The 17,160-nt window shown below is 52.3% G+C and overlaps 4 protein-coding genes across 8 annotated transcripts in view; 3 read left to right on the top strand and 1 right to left on the bottom strand.

Annotated features, from left to right (window-relative positions):
• The window catches only part of SLC25A19 (solute carrier family 25 member 19), a 62,635-nt gene that overhangs the window by 19,973 nt on the left and 25,502 nt on the right, over positions 1-17,160 (top strand). The gene's annotated exons all lie outside the window — the stretch shown is intronic.
• On the top strand, positions 1,063-5,827 carry MIF4GD (MIF4G domain containing). 2 transcript variants are annotated; one of them, XM_066234015.1, is made up of 6 exons: positions 1,063-1,554; positions 2,413-2,544; positions 3,741-3,850; positions 4,050-4,205; positions 4,293-4,385; positions 4,939-5,827. In XM_066234015.1, the coding sequence occupies exons 2-6, from the start codon at positions 2,457-2,459 to the stop codon at positions 5,164-5,166; spliced, it is 675 nt and encodes a 224-aa protein (XP_066090112.1). In that variant the 5' UTR covers positions 1,063-1,554; positions 2,413-2,456; the 3' UTR covers positions 5,167-5,827. The 2 variants fall into 2 exon arrangements, with proteins under 2 accessions (XP_066090112.1, XP_066090111.1); XM_066234014.1 differs by having other exon boundaries at positions 1,064-2,169.
• On the bottom strand, positions 5,559-9,307 carry MRPS7 (mitochondrial ribosomal protein S7). Its single transcript, XM_066234016.1, has 5 exons — positions 9,185-9,307; positions 8,478-8,669; positions 8,301-8,364; positions 7,754-7,921; positions 5,559-6,186 (listed from the first exon to the last, which is right to left on the bottom strand). The coding sequence occupies exons 1-5, from the start codon at positions 9,265-9,267 to the stop codon at positions 5,965-5,967; spliced, it is 729 nt and encodes a 242-aa protein (XP_066090113.1). The 5' UTR covers positions 9,268-9,307; the 3' UTR covers positions 5,559-5,964.
• Positions 9,458-17,160, top strand: part of GGA3 (golgi associated, gamma adaptin ear containing, ARF binding protein 3) — a 35,222-nt gene continuing 27,519 nt past the window's right edge. For all 4 annotated transcript variants that reach the window (XM_066234004.1, XM_066234000.1, XM_066234002.1 and 1 more), the window contains exon 1: positions 9,458-9,597. In XM_066234004.1, the coding sequence (XP_066090101.1) occupies positions 9,558-9,597 (40 nt within the window). In that variant the 5' untranslated portion in view covers positions 9,458-9,557. The remainder of the gene's footprint in view (positions 9,598-17,160) is intronic.

Here is a 17,160-nt window from a genome sequence, read left to right as displayed (position 1 = left end):
GCTTGGGGCTGTGGGCAGGCAGCTGCCTGAATGTATATTTTATGAAATTCCATTAAGTAAACTATTTTCTTCATCTCTCCTGCTCACTGGTTTCTTCTTTTTTGCTGCAGCTGAGGGTTCCCTTCCTCATCCATTTTCTGGTGACTGCTTTGCCTTTTCTTTTCTTTTCTTTTTTTTTTTTTTTTGTATTTTTCCGAAGCTGAAAATGGGGAGGCAGTCAGACAGACTCCCACATGCGCCCAACCGGGATCTACCCGGCATCCACCCGGCATGCCCACCAGGGGGGCGATGCTCTGCCCATCTTGGGGCGTCGCTCTGCCGCAATCAGAGCCATTCTAGTGCCTGAGGCAGAGGCCACAGAGCCATCCTCAGCGCCCGGGCAAATTTTGCTCCAGTGGAGCCTCGGCTGTGGGAGGGGAAGAGAGAGACAGAGAGTAAGGAGATGGGGAAGGGTGGAGAAGCAGATGGGCGCTTCTCCTGTGTGCCCTGGCCGGGAATCGAACCCGGGACTCCTGCACTCCAGGCCGAAGCTCTACCACTGGGCAAACCGGCCAGGGCCTGCTTTGGCCTTTCTTAACATAAGATGAGAACTTTGGCAGCAAGAGACTGCCATCAACACTTATTGTCTCAGCGAAGGGCAGAGGCAATTCTTTGCAGCCTTTTCTGTATGCCCTCCTGCGACCCAGAGCGAACCTCAGGGACAACCCTGTCTGGGCTGCTGGGCCGCGCCTCTCTGCCAGCTCCAGCCAAGAAAGATGGAGCCAGGGGTTGCTCAACTTCAGGGTCACCCCAACACCTCAGAGTCACAAGTTGGCAACTATGACCCTTTCCCCATTGATTTTCAACTTATTATACCATATTACCAGTGACTTTTGTATTTGCAGTAAGAGAGAGGGTTAGTAGAATTAGATTGAGCTCTTCCAGCCCCACCCACCGCCGCCATCCCTGCCGTCCCACTATTTGTCCTCCCACAGAGCTCCCTCTGACCCTGGGGTACGGGTCACGCCCCCTGCGGCTCCTCTCACACCGCGCAGCCCAGCAGTCCCTTGACCTGGTTTCAACCTGAACCCCAGGCGTGGGGCGGAGTAAGGCAGGGTGCCACCGCTTAAGACTCAGGGCTTCATGCGGGCGGAGCTACAGGTCCGGCCCAGCGCCGACGAGCCACTGTAGTCCAGGACAGGCTGGGGGCGAACCGGGTGAGGAGAGAACAGGTGCAGTAGGAGCAGTGTTACGGAAGTCTCGTGTGGCTCCGCCTCGGTCCCATGCCCGGGACCTTGGGGGCAGGCTGGGAGATGAGAGCAGCGTCACCTGGGCCCCGGCAGGTGGCGCTGACGAGGCGAGTACGCCTCGGGCCTGCGGGGCCCGCGCAAGTCCCGCCCCTCTACAAAGCCCCATCCCGGACAGCCTCAGGCCTCGCCCCGGCGCCGCGCTAGGAAATGACCTAAGCCGCGGCGAGGCGTGGTCTGTCTCACCAGTGGTGGCGTCGGCGTGGGTCGCGCGCACCATGCCCGCCGAACGGCCTTCGGGCACGCGGCCGCGGCACCCGCCCGGCAGGTGGGTCCTGGCGCTCATGCCGCTTCTCCCTCCCGTAGACCAGACTGCACGTTCTGCTGCCCTTAAGGGCTTAGGGAAGTTGTCCAGGTCTGGCGGTCTCTAAAGTCGTCTCCCGTGACCAGGTGTGAGAGGCACCGAATCCGGAGAGGGAGTTCCAACCGGAACTATCTCTGAGGGACACGTCTTCCAGCGACCCTCTTTAAGAGGAAGGATCTAGACTGGACTCTGGAATTGGGAGTCCTGAGTGGGCAGGCTTGAGTGGGCAGGCCAGTTTAACCAGTTCGTGCCGGGGAAAGCTGGCCAGGACAGGAGCGTCAGGGCGGCAAAGAAGGCTGCTCCACTCACCCACGCTGGCCGGCCCCAATCCAAGGGCTGGAGGAATGGGTTCTGTGGACTGAGGACTCTGAGGGAGAGGTTTGGAAAGGGATTTGGAACCCTGCTGGGACAGCTGTGCGCAGTTTGGAGCCCCCAGCCCTCTCACTCGCCCAGAATCCTGCTGGGACAGCAGCTTCCAGGACAGTTTATGGTAGGGCAAGTGTCTGATGCCGACCTACCCACACCCCGGCCTACCCCCGGTGTCAGCTGAGAACAACTGCCTCCTGTTGGGACTGGAGGGTAGGTGCTTTTACCCTTCATCTCTTTGCTCTTATGTAATCCCAGAAGCTACAAGGGTTCCCAAACTAAGCAGATGCCCAGCTGGTGCCCAGTCTCCATCAGAAGCCAAGCTTGATGGGCACTCAACCAACCACCAGATGCCAGGGAGTACCTATCCCAAGCTCTGGCTAGCCCCACCCAGAGTGGAACTCCAGCCCCACTCTCCACATCGAAGGCCTCCCCCTTCACATTTCCTCTCCCTAGGTGCTGTCACTAATCCCACCCCAGTAAAGAGCTGCTGGGGCTGGATGGTCATGGGGGAGCCTGGTAGAGAGGAGTATAAAATCCAGTCTTTTGATGCAGAGACCCAGCAGCTGCTGAAGACAGCACTCAAAGGTGAGCATGGGGAGCCCTCTGGAGTCCGGGTCTGGAGCTGCAGACAAGAGGCCACAGGGACAGGACTGGAGGACTGATCCTTAGCCTGGGAAGGTCCTGTCTTCTCTCACCCTTTGATTTCTATGACTAGGAGTCAACAGTATAACTCTTGAACTGAAAGACAAGCAACATTCAGGCCAGTATTTGGGAGTGTAAATCAGTCACCTTTCAGACTGTAAAGCCTTTTTTTGAAAGTTTAAGTACACATGGGAGGGGGTTGGGGCACAGAGAACACAGGTCCTGCCCTTTTAAGTCCTTAAATTGGACCTGGTTTCTGCATCGCTGCAGCCAGCTCTCAACTGTGCAGAGATGCGTGACTTGGGACAGAGGATGGAGTGTTCTGCTCAGCAGAGGAGATAGTCATTGTCCTGGACCAAGGCCTTCCCGCAGCACTTGGGCAGGAGTTAGACTTGGCTAACAATTAGCAGTGCCTATCACATGCCAAGCTGAAGCCTGTGGGGGAGGCTCTGCCTGGTCTGCTCATGTCAGAGGTCCATGTGTATGTGCTAATGAGAACACTGTCTCCTGTAAAATTACTGTCAAAGAAACTTATTCAGTGCCCCTTCTCAACCTAGTGTCAGAAGATCAGAAGATGTGTCTTAAAAAACTACCATTGATTAGTCTCTAACAGTCACATAACCCTCATTTCCTCTTCTCAGGCCACTGGAGGCTCACAGGTGAGCTGCTTCCATGTGTGGTTCTCTATATTTTCTGGTCTCTAAATTAAATGTAAGCCTATAGCCTGACCAGGCGGTGGCGCAGTGGATAGTGTCAAACTGGGATGCAGAGGACCCATATTTGACACCTGAGGTCGCTGGCTTGTGTGGGTCATAGACATGACCCCATGGTCAGTGGCTTGAGCCCAAAGGTCATTGGCTTGAAGCCCAAGGTATCTGGCTTGAACAAGGTTTCCCTCGCTCAGCTGTAGCCTCCCTGTCAAGGCACATACATATGCGAAACCAATCAATGAACAACTCAGGTGCCACAATGAAGACTTGGTGCTTCTCATCTCTACCTTCCTGTGTCACCCCCCCCCCCCCAAAGTAAGCCTATAATGGGAGTGCTCTTTTGTAAACATCTCTGATCCTTCTTAGCAGCAGGTGGAGACAAATGTGATAATTAAGCAGCTCCAGACTGCCTGCTTATCTTTACTCCAGATCCAGGTGCTGTGGACTTGGAGAAAGTGGCCAATGTGATTGTGGACCATTCTCTGCAGGACCGTGTGTTCAGCAAAGAAGCAGGACGCATGTGCTATGCCATTATTCAGGTTGGGTAGGGTTGGTGGAGAAGAGGGAAGACACTTTGAGGAAGGTGCTTCAGGAGTGGGCAGAGATGCAAAGGACTTCCCTCAGAGGCAGAGAGAGGAAGGACTAGGCCAAGAGGGTCCTCAGCCATGAAAGCCTGGGTGGGGGTTGTGATGGCACTGTCCCCGCCCCGCCTGTCACCATCCTTTCTCTGGTTCACAGGCAGAGAGCAACCAAACAGGCCAGAGTGTTTTCCGGCGTGGACTTCTCAACCGGCTACAGCAGGAGTACCAGGCTAGGGAGCAGTTGCGAGCCCGCTCCCTGCAGGGCTGGGTCTGCTACGTCACTTTTATCTGCAACATCTTTGACTACTTGAGGGTAAGGTCGCAGCAGCCACCCTGTGCAGCAAAGATGGCCTGTTTCCTGAGACCCTAAGCCAGTACAAACACCTGCTATCCCCCACAGGTGAACAACATGCCCATGATGGCCCTGGTGAACCCTGTCTACGACTGCCTCTTCCTGCTGGCCCAGCCCAATAGTCTGAGCAAGGAAGAGGAGGTGAGTGGTCCTGGCACAGAAGACCGGAGGTGGGCCATCTTTAGCTCAGCTCAGAATACCAGCCCAGTGTCCATGGAGGCTTTGAGGGTATCACTTCCTGGGTCAGGATCCTGATGGGGGCAGTTAAGGTCTGTCACAGTTACAGGACAAGCTACCAGGTCTGAAATTTATCCAGAACAGAAAGAAGCCTTTGGCTCATAGGCTTCCTCCCCAGTGGGAAGGCCAACTTACGATAGGAATGGTGAGAGCCTTAGCCAGCTGTGGATACAGATAGCCAGAAACCTAACCAGGGTCAGGCAGTGTGAGGGAGGTAGAGTGGGGATAAGCAGCAGTTTGGAGACAGGGCCGGAGTCCAGTCTTGCCTTAGGCAAGTCCCTGAACTTGCTTCCTTTTATAGATATGGATAATAATACCCACTGGGTGTGTGAGGACGAAGAGGGAAAATGCATGTCCAGGGTCTGGCACAGTGCATGGTATGCAGCAAGAACTCAGTAAACGGCTGCTTTGTGATAGGTAGGCTGTGCCCAGGCTCACCACCCACTGCCTCCTGCAGGTGGACTGCCTGGTGCTGCAGCTGCACCGTGTTGGGGAGCAGCTGGAGAAGATGAACAGGCAGCGAATGGATGAGCTCTTTGTCCTGATCCGGGATGACTTCCTGCTCCCAACCAGCCTCAGCTCCCTGGCCCAGCTGCTGCTGCTGGAGATCATTGAGTTCCGGGCAGCGGGCTGGAAGACGACCCCAGCTGCCCACAAGTATTACTACAGCGAGGTTTCTGACTAGGCTTCATGCTCACGCTTCCTCACCAACAGCGCTGGCCTTTCTTCTACCACCTCCTAACCTGGCAGTGCGGTCTTTGCCTCTTCCAAAAACATCTTTCCTTCCAGAATTTCAGTAGCTCCCCAAGAGGTTTCCCACTTACCCACCCTGTCCCCTCAGTATCTCTCCCATTATCTCCCACCTGGGCGGGGTAGAGAAGGGCAACTGCTAATAAGCACTGCACTGCGTAACCATGGGCACACCAGCATCTGATGCCTCAGTTTCCCATCTGTAAAACGGGTACCCAAAGCCATCTGTGGAATGTTTTGGAATGCCAAGGGGCAGAGAGGCAACACACAAGTCACACCAAAAACTTTTTTATACATTTTGTATAAGGACCACTTTGGAAACAGGCATATTTCCTCCAGTTGGTTTTTATGAGTGGCAGTACTGCATCACATACTACAGTTCAGGGTGAAAATTTTCTTTCTGATACTAAAATGCTTTCATCACTTAAAGGTCCACCCAAGCAAAGGAAAGAGGAGGCTGGATGGGCCCTAACTTTCTTGAGCAAAATCCAAGTCCATGTATTGCCTCTTTGCAAGGAGATGGGGCAGGGAGAGCAAATTCTAGCCCACAAAGGATTAAAGCAATAAACATGGCTCCATCCTCCTTTTGAGGTTGATCAGCTGGTTGTTCTGCCTGCCCGCCCGCCACCCACCCTTATAAAGGAACTACATCCTTAAGCACAGGTATTTTCAATGTAGCAGTACATTGGTTTCTTGCAACACAGCCCTGGGCTCCTGAAGCCTCTACCCTACTCTACCACCAGCGGTAGTGGGCCAGGGCACGGTTGGCCTCAGCCATCTTGTGCATGTCATGTTTCCTTTTGACCACAGGGCCCTGGTTGTGGAAAGCCTGCAGCAGCTCATGTGACAGCTTCTCTGGCATCAGTGTCCGCCGGTGCTTATTCTCCCTGCATTCAGTAATCATCCATTTCATGGCCAGGAAGCGACGACGTCGGTTGGCTAGTGGCGCAGGGACCTGGGCAAGATAGGACATGGACAGGTTGGTCCAAGAATGTGTCTGGGCTGCAGACTCCTTTCTCCATGAGCTCTAAGGAGCGGACACAGGTTCCATCTGGGCCAGCTCTAGCAAGGCTCCTGAGAAGAGGGGCCTGTCTCTTCTGCTTTGAGCATCCCTTACCCTTAGGTGACTTCAGTGTAGCAGACAGAGGTGTTCACTGAGCAGATACTTATTAAGCACTGGCCTCTTTCACCTGTAAATGGAAGCTCAGCCTAGTTGATAAACAAGCGCCAATTGGGAAAAACCCCATCAGCTGGGTGACTTCGCCAACTCAGATGATGGGTGTCTAGAAAAAAGATCCACCTGTCCAAGAATCATTTGCCAAACCCTCATGTGTGCCAGGTATCATGCCAGACCCTAGGGACACAGACAATAAGAAAGTCTCTACCTTTATAAAGTTTACACTGAAAAAAGAGAAGGACATCCACTTATGCCTGACCAGGCGGTGGCACAGTGGATAGAGTGTCAGAATGAGACGTGGAGGACTGGGGTTTGAGACCCCGAGGTCACCAGCTTGAGCATGGGCTCATCGGGTTTGAGCAAGGATCATCAGCTTGAGCCCAAGGTCGCTGGTTTGAGCAAGGGGTCACTAAGTCTGCTGTAGCCCCCCAGTCAAGGCACATATGAGAAATTAATCAATGGACAACTAAGGAACCGCAATGAAGAATTGATGCTTCTCATCTCCCTTCCTGTCTGTCCCTCTCTGACTCTCTGTCTCTGCCACAAAAACAAAAAAAAACACGAAAAAAACCCACCCACTTATAATGAAATATAATTAAGTGCTATGATGAAGGCACCTAATTCAGTTCAACAAATGGCGAAGCATCAGGTCCAAATCAAATGCTACATAAGACACTGGAGTATAAAGATGAGGCATGCCCTGGCCGGTTGGCTCAGCGGTAGAGCGTCGGCCTAGCATGCGGAGGACCCGGGTTCGATTCCCGGCCAGGGCACACAGGAGAAGCGCCCATTTGTTTCTCCACCCCTCCGCCGCGCCTTCCTCTCTGTCTCTCTCTTCCCCTTCCGCAGCCAAGGCTCCATTGGAGCAAAGATGGCCCGGGCGCTGAGGATGGCTCTGTGGCCTCTGCCTCAGGCACTCGAGTGGCTCTGGTCGCAACATGGCGACGCCCAGGATGGGCAGAGCATCGCCCCATGGTGGGCGTGCCGGGTGGATCCCGGTAGGGCACATGCAGGAGTCTGTCTGTCTCTCCCTGTTTCCAGCTTCAGAAAAATACAAAAAAAAAAAAAAAAAAGATGAGGCATAGACACAGTCCCTCACCATGAAAAACACAGCCCAAGATGCTTGCAGGAGGGGGAGGGGCGCGGGGGGTTGCTCCAGAAGGAGTTACTTGGATACTTCTTTGTTCTCTACCATTTTCTGCCTGTTGATTTTGACATTATGGGACTATAGTCTGGTCCCTAGAAAGCTATCCAGCTTGGTCCAACTCTGGGCCTTCTCACCCACAAGAATCCCTCCATCATTACACATGTGGGCAGTCCTGCTTTCCCAGCCCTGACCACTCACCTGGTAGAAATGGCCACCCTTGAGGATGGGTACCAGCCCAATCACAGGCTCACAGTTTTTCAGTGCTTGGTGGAAGATGGTGTAGGGATTGCGTTCAATGGTTGCCCGTTCCTCTGAAGAAGCAGCATGGTACTTCTTAAACTGCTTCCTTTTCACAGCTTCCAGAGTCTGCAAAGGGATACAATGGAAGAGGCTGCCCCAGGCTTCCCGGTTTACCCAGCTGAGCTAGTACCTTGCCCTTCACTCCTGTGATCTGGCTCTTCTAGAGGAGCAGCTCATCCTCCAGCACTTCTAAGACAAAGTTCTTAAGTCTTTCCTCTTTCCTCCACTAGGGCAGAAAGAATGGCTAAGATCTCCAGAGGCTGAGGGGTGGCAGGCGGTTGTTGACTCCTGCAGGACTTCATTAAAGCCCCCACTCCAACACATACATACAGAGAAGTTAACTTTAATAACAGGTATACGAATCTATTCTTTTCATGCTAAACTGAAAGAGCCCAGTACAAAAGTATAGGGAGAAGAAAGATGAAAGGAGATAGGTACTACTTACCTGTGTCATGAGGGATCTGGCCAATACTTTGTTTCCTCCTTTCATCATCATGTTGGTGAATTTACTTCAAGGAGAAAAGCAACAAACATGGTTAGCTTTTCAAGATTCTATCACAGAATCCTTATTGTAGATCCTCCCTGGTATTGTCCCAGTGAAACAAAAGTGCTTCCATCCAACCTTATCAATGGGTCTTCAAACACAGAGCTTGTTTTCATCGCTGGGGCAGCCTTAATACGCTGAGTCTTCCTGAGTTCCCGCTCAAACTTCTCCTCCTCCGTTAGTTCTGCCAAGGGTTTGCGGTAATATTCCTTTTCAATCTGGGGATCCCTGTATTCAGGGCCATAACGACTCCACCTCACCTGCGTTAGCCTGGGGGAGGGGAGGAGGAAGAGGCGGGTAAAACCTGACTCCATAACTGAAAAGGCTTGACTTAATAGGCATGTTAGCTAACCCAGCGACTAGAGAGCGGAGCGCACACAAACCGGAACCGCAATCATTTTGGCTTTTGTCCCAAGAGGTAGGAGAACCTCCCCCAGATAGGCCAGGACAGTCTCCTCCTCGTCCTGTGCCAACGATAAGCTCCTGAACCTCAGGCTGGACGCCCGCCTTTGGACCTCGCTATCCCCAACTCCCAACACGGAAAAATACAACTCTGAGCTCTTTAGCAAAACCGCAGTTTTGGCTTCAAGTTAGAACCCATCGGGTAAGGGACAGTCACCAAGCCTTCAGACTGGCTCCAAGACACGCTGCTAAGAGGCTTGGATCCTTATAGCCTGGCCCCTAGGCTCCAGGGCCCTGCGCGGCCTGCCTTTGGCCTCTTTCCTTCCCCGCAGGTCTCTCCGTAAAGACCCAAGCGGCCTTCCATCTGCCCGCCGCCCTCTCACCCGGGAAGCCGCAGGATAGCACTCGGTACGCTCAGTGCTAGGTCCGACCACCCTCGCGTTGCCTTAACCAAGGGGGCAGCCATCTTGACTTGCCACGAGGACCCCACAAGAACTGCCCTCAGTGTGCCTGAACGAGTGACAGAAAACGGGAAAAGGCTCCAACAGGATCCTAAATCTACGCCCCTTTAATCTGGGCGTTAAGAGCCTCTCATCCCGAGGTCCAAAAGAAAGAGTCAAAAGGAAACGCAGTCTGGCGCGACCCTCGGCAGCGGCGCTCACTCCCCTCAGGCCCCCATGCAGGCCCCGCCCCGACTCAGCTCTTGCAGGTCGTCGCGAGGTTTGAAGCCGCGGGCCCGGCCCGGGCGGCTGCAATATGGCGGAGGCGGAAGGGGAGAGCTTGGAGTCCTGGCTAAGTAAGTACTACGAATGCTTTTGCATGCGCTCCAGCCGTCGCTGCGCCGCCCCCCTCCGCCCTCTCCCCAGGCCCCGCGGCGATGCCACTTGGCAGCCTACGCCTGCCCCGCCGCGAGCGCCCAGTGATCACGCCCCTTCCCCAGCAGGGCGCCTCGCCCCATCCGGCACCTGCTCCTCGCGCTGCGACGCCTCCCGCTTCCACGCGCGTCGGCGTGAGTTCAGGTCCTGTCCCGGCCTCGCGGGTTCGAGGAAAGTGACGGTCAAGTACTTCCGGCTGGCAGGCACAGCCGCTTTGGGGAGGTTGTGCGGGTCTGCGGCCGGCGCCATCCCTGTCGGAGGGGCAAGCCGTGGGTTTGGGCTGGAACTCCGGGCGCGGTGGGTGCTGCTGAGCATGCATACACAGCTTCAGAACTGTAATTGTGTTTTCGAGGAGAAGCGTCCGCTTCGCGCGGTCAGGACGTTTGAAGTGAGAACAATCCAAAGAGAGAAAGAACAGAGCTATATGCCCACTGCCAACACGCACACTTGAACATCTTTGAGTCATCTGTTGAGACCCTACTCTGAGCAAAGCCGAGGAGCCCAGCCTGGTGTTGGAGTTATAGCGGCCTTATTGCCATAATTACTAATTCATGTTGCTATTAAGGAAATAAGGGTTAATCTTGTTAGCTGGTAGTACTCTGCCTAAGGGTTAGTAAGTTAACTATCCTATGGGCTACGGGAGGCTCCTGGAGAAGACAGAAACTGGACATAGTGATAAGGTACATAGGGATGCCTAGATAGCACCTTCTGCAGATTATGTACTAGAGCCTCCATGTTCTTGCAGGTGATGCCTGTTTCTTCCAATTGCCTGACCTTTAAAAAAATTTTTTTTTTTTTACAGAGACAGAGTCAGAGAGAGGGATAGATAGGGACAACAGACAGGAACGAAGAGAGATGAGAAGCATCAATTACCAGTTTTTCGTTGCGACACCTTAGTTGTTCATTGATTGCTTTCTCATATGTTCCTTGACCGTGGGCCTTCAGCAGACGGAGTGACCCCTTGCTCAAGCTGGCAACCTCAGGGTCTCGAACTTGGGTCCTTCATGTCCTAGTCCTATCCACTGCACCACCGCCTGGTCAGGCTGCCTGACCTTTCTTAATAAGAAACTACCTTCAGGTGGTTGAACCTAGGTTACATTTGCAAAATCTTCTGTTGCAGACAGGTCACAAAGCCTTCTGAATACAGTATATGGAACTTTTCTCTAAGGAGCTCAGAGTGCTCTAAAGACATTCACTTAATTTATTTATCAAGTATCCTAATGAAAAGCAGATGCAATTTCACAGATTTCACAAAAAGTGACACCCTCATCCTAATCACACCATTTGCCCAGAGCCACCCAACCATTTATATAACCATACTGGAATTGGCTCGATTCACAGATATTGGAGTAGTTTAAGTGACCTAAGCTAAGTTTAACAGGTTTAGAGTTAAATTAAATAGGAGAGGGGCAGACCTCTTTTTGAGGGAGAGTAGAGATGATGAGAGGAGAATCTGTAGAGATTATAGATGTCTTTGACTTACTATTGTTGGACATGATTTTTCAACGTTATAGTGGTGCGAAAGCGATAAACATTCAGTAGAAACCGTATTTCAAATTTTCAGTTTTGATCTTTTTTCAGGCTAGCAGTATGCAGAAGGATATTCATTCATGCTGGGCAGCAACAGCAAGTGCAGCTCGCAGTTGGCCACTTGATCACAAGTGTAAACAACCAATACTCTACACCAGGGGTCGGGAACCTATGGCTCGTGAGCCAGATGTGGCTCTTTTGATGGCTGCATCTGGCTCGCAGACAAATCTTTAATAAAAAATAACGTTAAAAATATAAAACATTCTCATGTATTACAATCCATTCATTTCCTACTACTCATGTTCATGGTTGCGGGTGGCTGGAGCCAATCACAGCTGTCCTCTGGGACAACACCAAATTTTTATTGGATAATGCATAACGTACACGGGTTGTTGTATGGTTCTCACGGAATTACATTTTAAAATATGTGGCATTCATGGCTCTCTCAGCCAAAAAGTTTCCCGACCCCTGCTCTACACTGTATACCATATTGCCAGTGGTTTTTGGATACTGTGTTCTAGGCTAAGCAGTGATGCTCATTAGGTCAGGTGTGTTAAGTGCATTTTTGACTTACGGTATTTTCAACTTACGATAGGTTTATCTGGATATAACCCGAGTGTGAATCCTGTGACATAATGGTGTGAACGTAGCAGTGTTCATGCTTCAGCAACATCTTATTCTAGGTCCTTGTCACTCTGTGGTTTGCCAGAAGTGTTGCAGCAGCCCCTGTTGGGCCCAGTGTCTCAGGTCTCTCCCCACCTCCCCTCAGTCCATTCCTCATTCTGCTCCCAGAAGAGCACCTCTGTTTAATCAAGTCATTCCACTGCTACACACCTCCTGCCTCCTCTCTGTGCTTCCTGGTAATATTCCTTTCTGTGGTCTGTCAGATATTCTTGTCCCACAAACAGACATTGCCCTCTTACCTGGAAGCCTTGTTCCCCTTTGCTCACTAAATGCTTTAAAACCCATCCCAGGCTGACTAGGCGGTAACACAGTGATGAGCATCGGACTGGGATGTGGAGGACCAACCCAGGTTTGAAACCCTGAGGTCACCGGCTTGAGTGAGGGCTCACCAGCTTGAGCATGGGGTCAGTGACTTGAGTGTGAGATCACAGACATGACCCCATGGTCGCTGACTTGAGCCCAAGGTCACTGGCTTGAGCAAGGAGTCACTGGCTCTGCTGGAGCCCCCGTAAAGGCACATATGAGAACACAATCAATGAACAACTAAGGAGCTGCAACAAAGAATTGATGCTTCTCCTCTCTCCCTTCCTGTCTGTCCCTGTCTGTCTCTCTCTCTGACTCTCTGTTAAAAAACAAAACAAAAAAACCCATCCCAGATTCTCTTTCCATGAACCATCTCTTGGTAACTTCAGCCTTCTCTAAAATCCTCTCAATATCACAGTCAAACACTATTTAATGATTACCTGATATGTTAATGAAAAGTTCAAAGCAGTATTTGCCTTCAGTTTGATGAAAATGATGCTGGAGTGGATAAAGCTTTCTTGCTTTTTTTTCCCCTCCCTCCCTCCCTTCTTTCCTCCCTCCCTCTCTCCCTCCCTAGATTTTATCTATTGATTTTGGAGGAGAGAGACAGAAAGGGGAGTGGGGAGTGGGAAGCATCAACTCATAGTAGTTGCTTCTCGTATGTGCCTTGATGGAGCAAGCGTGGGCTTTCCAACTGGCGACCTCAGCATTTCAGGCTGTCGCTCTATCCACTGTACCACTACAGGTCATGCAGAGAAAACATTCCCCCTTTTTTTTTTTTTAATTAAGTGAGAGGCAGGGAGGCAGAGAGACAGACTCCCACATGTGCCTGGACTGGGATCCACCTGGAAAACCCCCTACTGGTCTATGCTCCATTGCTCAGCAACTGAGCTATTTTTAGTGCCTGAGGTGAGGCCATGGGGCCATCCTCAGCCCCTGGGGCCAACATGCTTGAACCATATGAGCCATGGCTGTGGGAGGAGAAGAGACAGACAGAGAGAAGGAGGAGAAGGAGGGAGTAGAGGAGCAGATGGTCACTTCTGAGTGCCCTGACTGGGAATTGAACTTGGGACTTCTGCACACTAGGCTGACACTTTACCACTGAGCCAGCTGGCCAGTGCTAGGTAAAGCATTATTTTTTTTATTTTTTTATTTTTAATTTTTATTTATTTATTTATTTATTCATTTTTAGAAAGGAGAGAGAGAGGGGAGAGAGACAGAGAGAAGGGGGGGAGGAGCAGGAAGCATCAACTCCCATATGTGCCTTGACCAGGCAAGCCCAGGGTTTTGAACCAGCGGCCTCAGCATTTCCAGGTCGACGCTTTACCCACTGCGCCACCACAGGTCAGGCTATTTTTTAAAAAATTTTTTTTTATTTTTCTGAAGCTGGAAGCAGGGAGAGACAGTCAGACAGACTCCCGCATGCGCCCGACCGGGATCCACCCAGCACACCCACCAGAGGCGACACTCTGCCCACCAGTGGGCGATGCTCTGCCCCTCTGGGGCATCGCTCTGCCGCGACCAGAGCCACTCTAGTGCCCGGGGCAGAGGCCAAGGAGCCATCCCCAGCGCCCGGGCCATCCCTGCTCCAATGGAGCCCCGGCTGCGGGAGGGGAAGAGAAAGACAGAGAGGAAGGAAGAGGGGGTGGAGAAGCAAATGGGCGCCTCTCCTATGTGCCCTGGCTGGGAATCGAACCCGGGTCCCCTGCACGCCAGGCCGACGCTCTACCACTGAGCCAACCAGCCAGGGCCGGTAAAGCATTCTTTTTTTGTGTGTGTGTGTGTGTGTGTGTGTGTGTGTTTTGTTTTTTTTTTTAGAGAGACAGAGAGAGAGAGAGAGAAGGGAGAGGAGCAGAAAGCATCAACTCTCATATGTGCCTTGGCCAGGCAAGCCCAGGGTTTTGAACCAGCGACCTCAGCGTTCCCAGGTCGACACTTTATCCACTGCGCCACCACAGGTCAGGCTGGTAAAGCATTCTTAGCAAGATAAAGTTACAGTGGCAAGAGCCAAAAATGCTAAAATGCAGACAGTTTCATTTGAAAATTGAAGGTAAGTAGAATGAAGATGATTCTGTCAATGGGGAGATGGCATTTGAGCTAGGCATTAAGGAACAGGGTATGTGGGCTAAGAAAACAGACCATGATTTGGAGGGAGCCGACCGTGGTTGGGACACAGAGTAACAAGTGTTTGGCTAGTTCAGGCAGGGAGTTTCTGTACGAGTGATAGGAAAGAAAGCTGGGAATTTAGAACCAAATTCTGGAAAGGCTTGAATTTCAGCTCAAGTTGTTTACATTTCTACAGTTATCAAATCTCCACCCTACCATATCTTGTGTCAGTATTTTTTTTTTTTTCTGAAGTTGGAAATGGGGAGGCAGTCAGACAGACTCCCACATGCGCCCAACTGGGATCCACCCGGCACACCCACCAGGGGGCTATGCTCTGCCCATCTGGGGCGTTGCTCTGTTGCAACCAGATCCATTCTAGCGCCTGAGGCAAAGGCCACAGAGCCATCCTCAGCACCTGGGCCAACTTTGCTCCAATGGAGCCTTGGCTGTGGGAGGGGAAGAGAGAGACAGAGAGGAAGGAGAGGGGGAGGGGTGGAGAAGCAGATGGGTTCTTCTCCTGTGTGCCCTGACCAGGAATCGAACCCAGGACTCCTGCATGCCAGGCCGATGCTCTACCACTGAGCCAACTGGCCAGGGCCTATGTCAGTGTTTTTTAAGAGAATTGCTTGGCCCTGGCCGGTTGGCTCAGCGGTAGAGCGTCAGCCTGGCGTGCGGGGGACCCGGGTTCGATTCCCGGCCAGGGTACATAGGAGAGGTGCCCATTTGCTTCTCCACCCCCCCCCTCCTTCCTCTCTGTCTCTCTCTTCCTCTCCCGCAGCCAAGGCTCCATTGGAGCAAAGATGGCCCGGGCGCTGGGGATGGCTCCTTGGCCTCTGCCCCAGGCGCTAGAGTGGCTCTGGTCGCAGCAGAGCGTCGCCCCTGGTGGGCGTGCCGGGTGGATCCCGGTCGGGCGCATGCGGGAGTCTGTCTGTCTCTCCCCGTTTCCAGCTTCAGAAAAATACAAAAAAAAAAAAAGAGAATTGCTACTGGGGCTTTATATAGGATGGATTGGAACAGACATTCAGGAAGCAGGTGTGAAGGAGGTGGGGTGGGGACAGGGATAAGAAATGGAGAGATTTGGAAAGACATTGAGGCTGCCCTTGCTGGCTGGTTCAGCGGTAGAGCATTGGCCCGGCGTGTGGAAGACCTGGGTTTGATTACCGACCAGGGTACACAGGAGAAGCACCCACCTGCTTCTCCACCCTTCCTCCCTCTCCTTTCTCTCTCTCTCTTTCCCTCCCACAGCCAAGGCTGCATTGGAGCAAAGTTGGCCCCGGGTGGGCACTGAAGATGGCTCCATGGCCTCCATGTCAGGCGCTGGAATGGCTCCAGTTGCAACAGAGCGACAACCCAGATGGGCAGAGCATCGCCCCCTGGTGGGCATGCTGGCTGCATCCTGGGCGGGTGCATGCGGGTGTCTGTCTGACTGCCTCCTCATTTCCAACTTCAGAAAAATACAAAAAAAAAAAAGATATTAAAGACATTGAGGCCTGCCTGACCAGGTGGTGGCACAGTGGATGGATTGTTGGACTGGAATGCAGAGGACCCAGGTTCGAAACCCCAAGGTCGCCGGCTTGAGTGTGGGCTCATCCGGCTTGAGCATGGGCTCTACAACTTGAGCGCAGGGTCTCTGGCTTGAGTGTGGGTTCATAGATATGACTCCATGGTCACTGACTTGAAGCCCAAGGTCGCTGGCTTGAGCAAGGGGTCACTCACTCTGCTGTAGCCCCCCAGTCAAGGCACATATGCGAAAGCAATCAATGAGCAACTAAGATGCTGCAGCAGGGAATTGATGCTTTTCATCTCTCTCCTTTCCTGTCTGTCCCTGTCTCTCACTCTGTCTCTATCTGTCTTTGTCACCAAAAAAAAAAAGACATTGAGGCCTGACCTGTGGTGGTGCAATGGATAAAGCGTCTACCTGGAATGCTGAGGTCGTCAGTTCAAAACCCTGGGCTTGCTTGGTCAAGGCACATATGAGAGTTGACGCTTCCGGCTCTATTCCCCCTTCTCTCTTTCTCTCTAAAAAACATACACACACACACACACACACATATGTATATATATATTAAAAAAAATAAATTTAAGAAAAGACATTGAGAAGTGCCCTGGCTGGAGCATGATTGGTTAAGGGCATGGTCCTGAAGCGCACAGGTTGCCAGTTTGATCCCAGTCAGAGCACATATAGGAATATATATATATATATATATATATATATATATATATATATTTTTTTTTTTTTTTTTTTTTTTATTTTTCCAAAGCCGGAAACGGGGAGAGACAGTCAGACAGACTTCCGCATGCGCCCGACCGGGATCCACCCGGCACGCCTACCAGGGGACGATGTTCTGCCCATCCGAGGCGCCGCTCTGTTGCGACCAGAGCCATTCTAGAGTCTGAGGCAGAGACCACAGAGCCATCCTCAGCGCCCGGGCCATCTTTGCTCCAATGGAGGCTTGGCTGTGGGAGGGGAAGAGAGAGACAGAGAGGAAGGAGAGGGGGAGGGGTAGAGAAGCAGATGGGCGCTTCTCCTGTGTGCCCTGGCTGGGAATCGAACCCGGGACTCCTGCACACCAGGCTGATGCTCTACCACTGAGCCAACCAGCTAGGGCTGGAGATTTTTTTTTTCTTCTTCTTCCCTGAAGCTGGAAACGGGGAGAGACAGTCAGACAGACTCCCGCATGCGCCCGACCGGGATCCACCGGCACACCCACCAGGGGTGACGCTCTGCCCACTAGGGGGCGAAGCTGGCCGAGGAGCCATCCCCAGCGCCCGGGCCATCTTTGCTCCAATGGAGCCTTGGCTGCAGGAGGGGAAGAGAGAGACAGAGAGGAAGGAGGGGGGGGGTGGAGAAGCAAATGGGC

This window comes from Saccopteryx bilineata, chromosome 6, assembly GCF_036850765.1.
Source record: "Saccopteryx bilineata isolate mSacBil1 chromosome 6, mSacBil1_pri_phased_curated, whole genome shotgun sequence".
In the NCBI taxonomy this organism is placed as follows: Eukaryota; Metazoa; Chordata; class Mammalia; order Chiroptera; family Emballonuridae; genus Saccopteryx; species Saccopteryx bilineata.
This window is presented reverse-complemented; position numbering and strand designations above follow the sequence as displayed.

Bases quoted from the DNA above. Each gene is read 5' to 3' on its own strand.
- MIF4GD (XM_066234014.1), top strand. From the start codon at position 2,097: ATGCCGACCTACCCACACCCCGGCCTACCCCCGGTGTCAGCTGAGAAC. The intron at 2,170-2,412 runs GTAGGTGCTTTT...TCCTCTCCCTAG, and splicing joins CCTCCTGTTGGGACTGGAGG to GTGCTGTCACTAATCCCACC. The intron at 2,545-3,740 runs GTGAGCATGGGG...TCTTTACTCCAG, and splicing joins GCTGAAGACAGCACTCAAAG to ATCCAGGTGCTGTGGACTTG.
- MRPS7 (XM_066234016.1), bottom strand. From the start codon at position 9,267: ATGGCTGCCCCCTTGGTTAAGGCAACGCGAGGGTGGTCGGACCTAGCA. The intron at 7,922-8,300 runs GTAAGTAGTACC...ATCCCTTTGCAG, and splicing joins CCAGATCCCTCATGACACAG to ACTCTGGAAGCTGTGAAAAG. The intron at 6,187-7,753 runs GTGAGTGGTCAG...TATCTTGCCCAG, and splicing joins AGGGTGGCCATTTCTACCAG to GTCCCTGCGCCACTAGCCAA.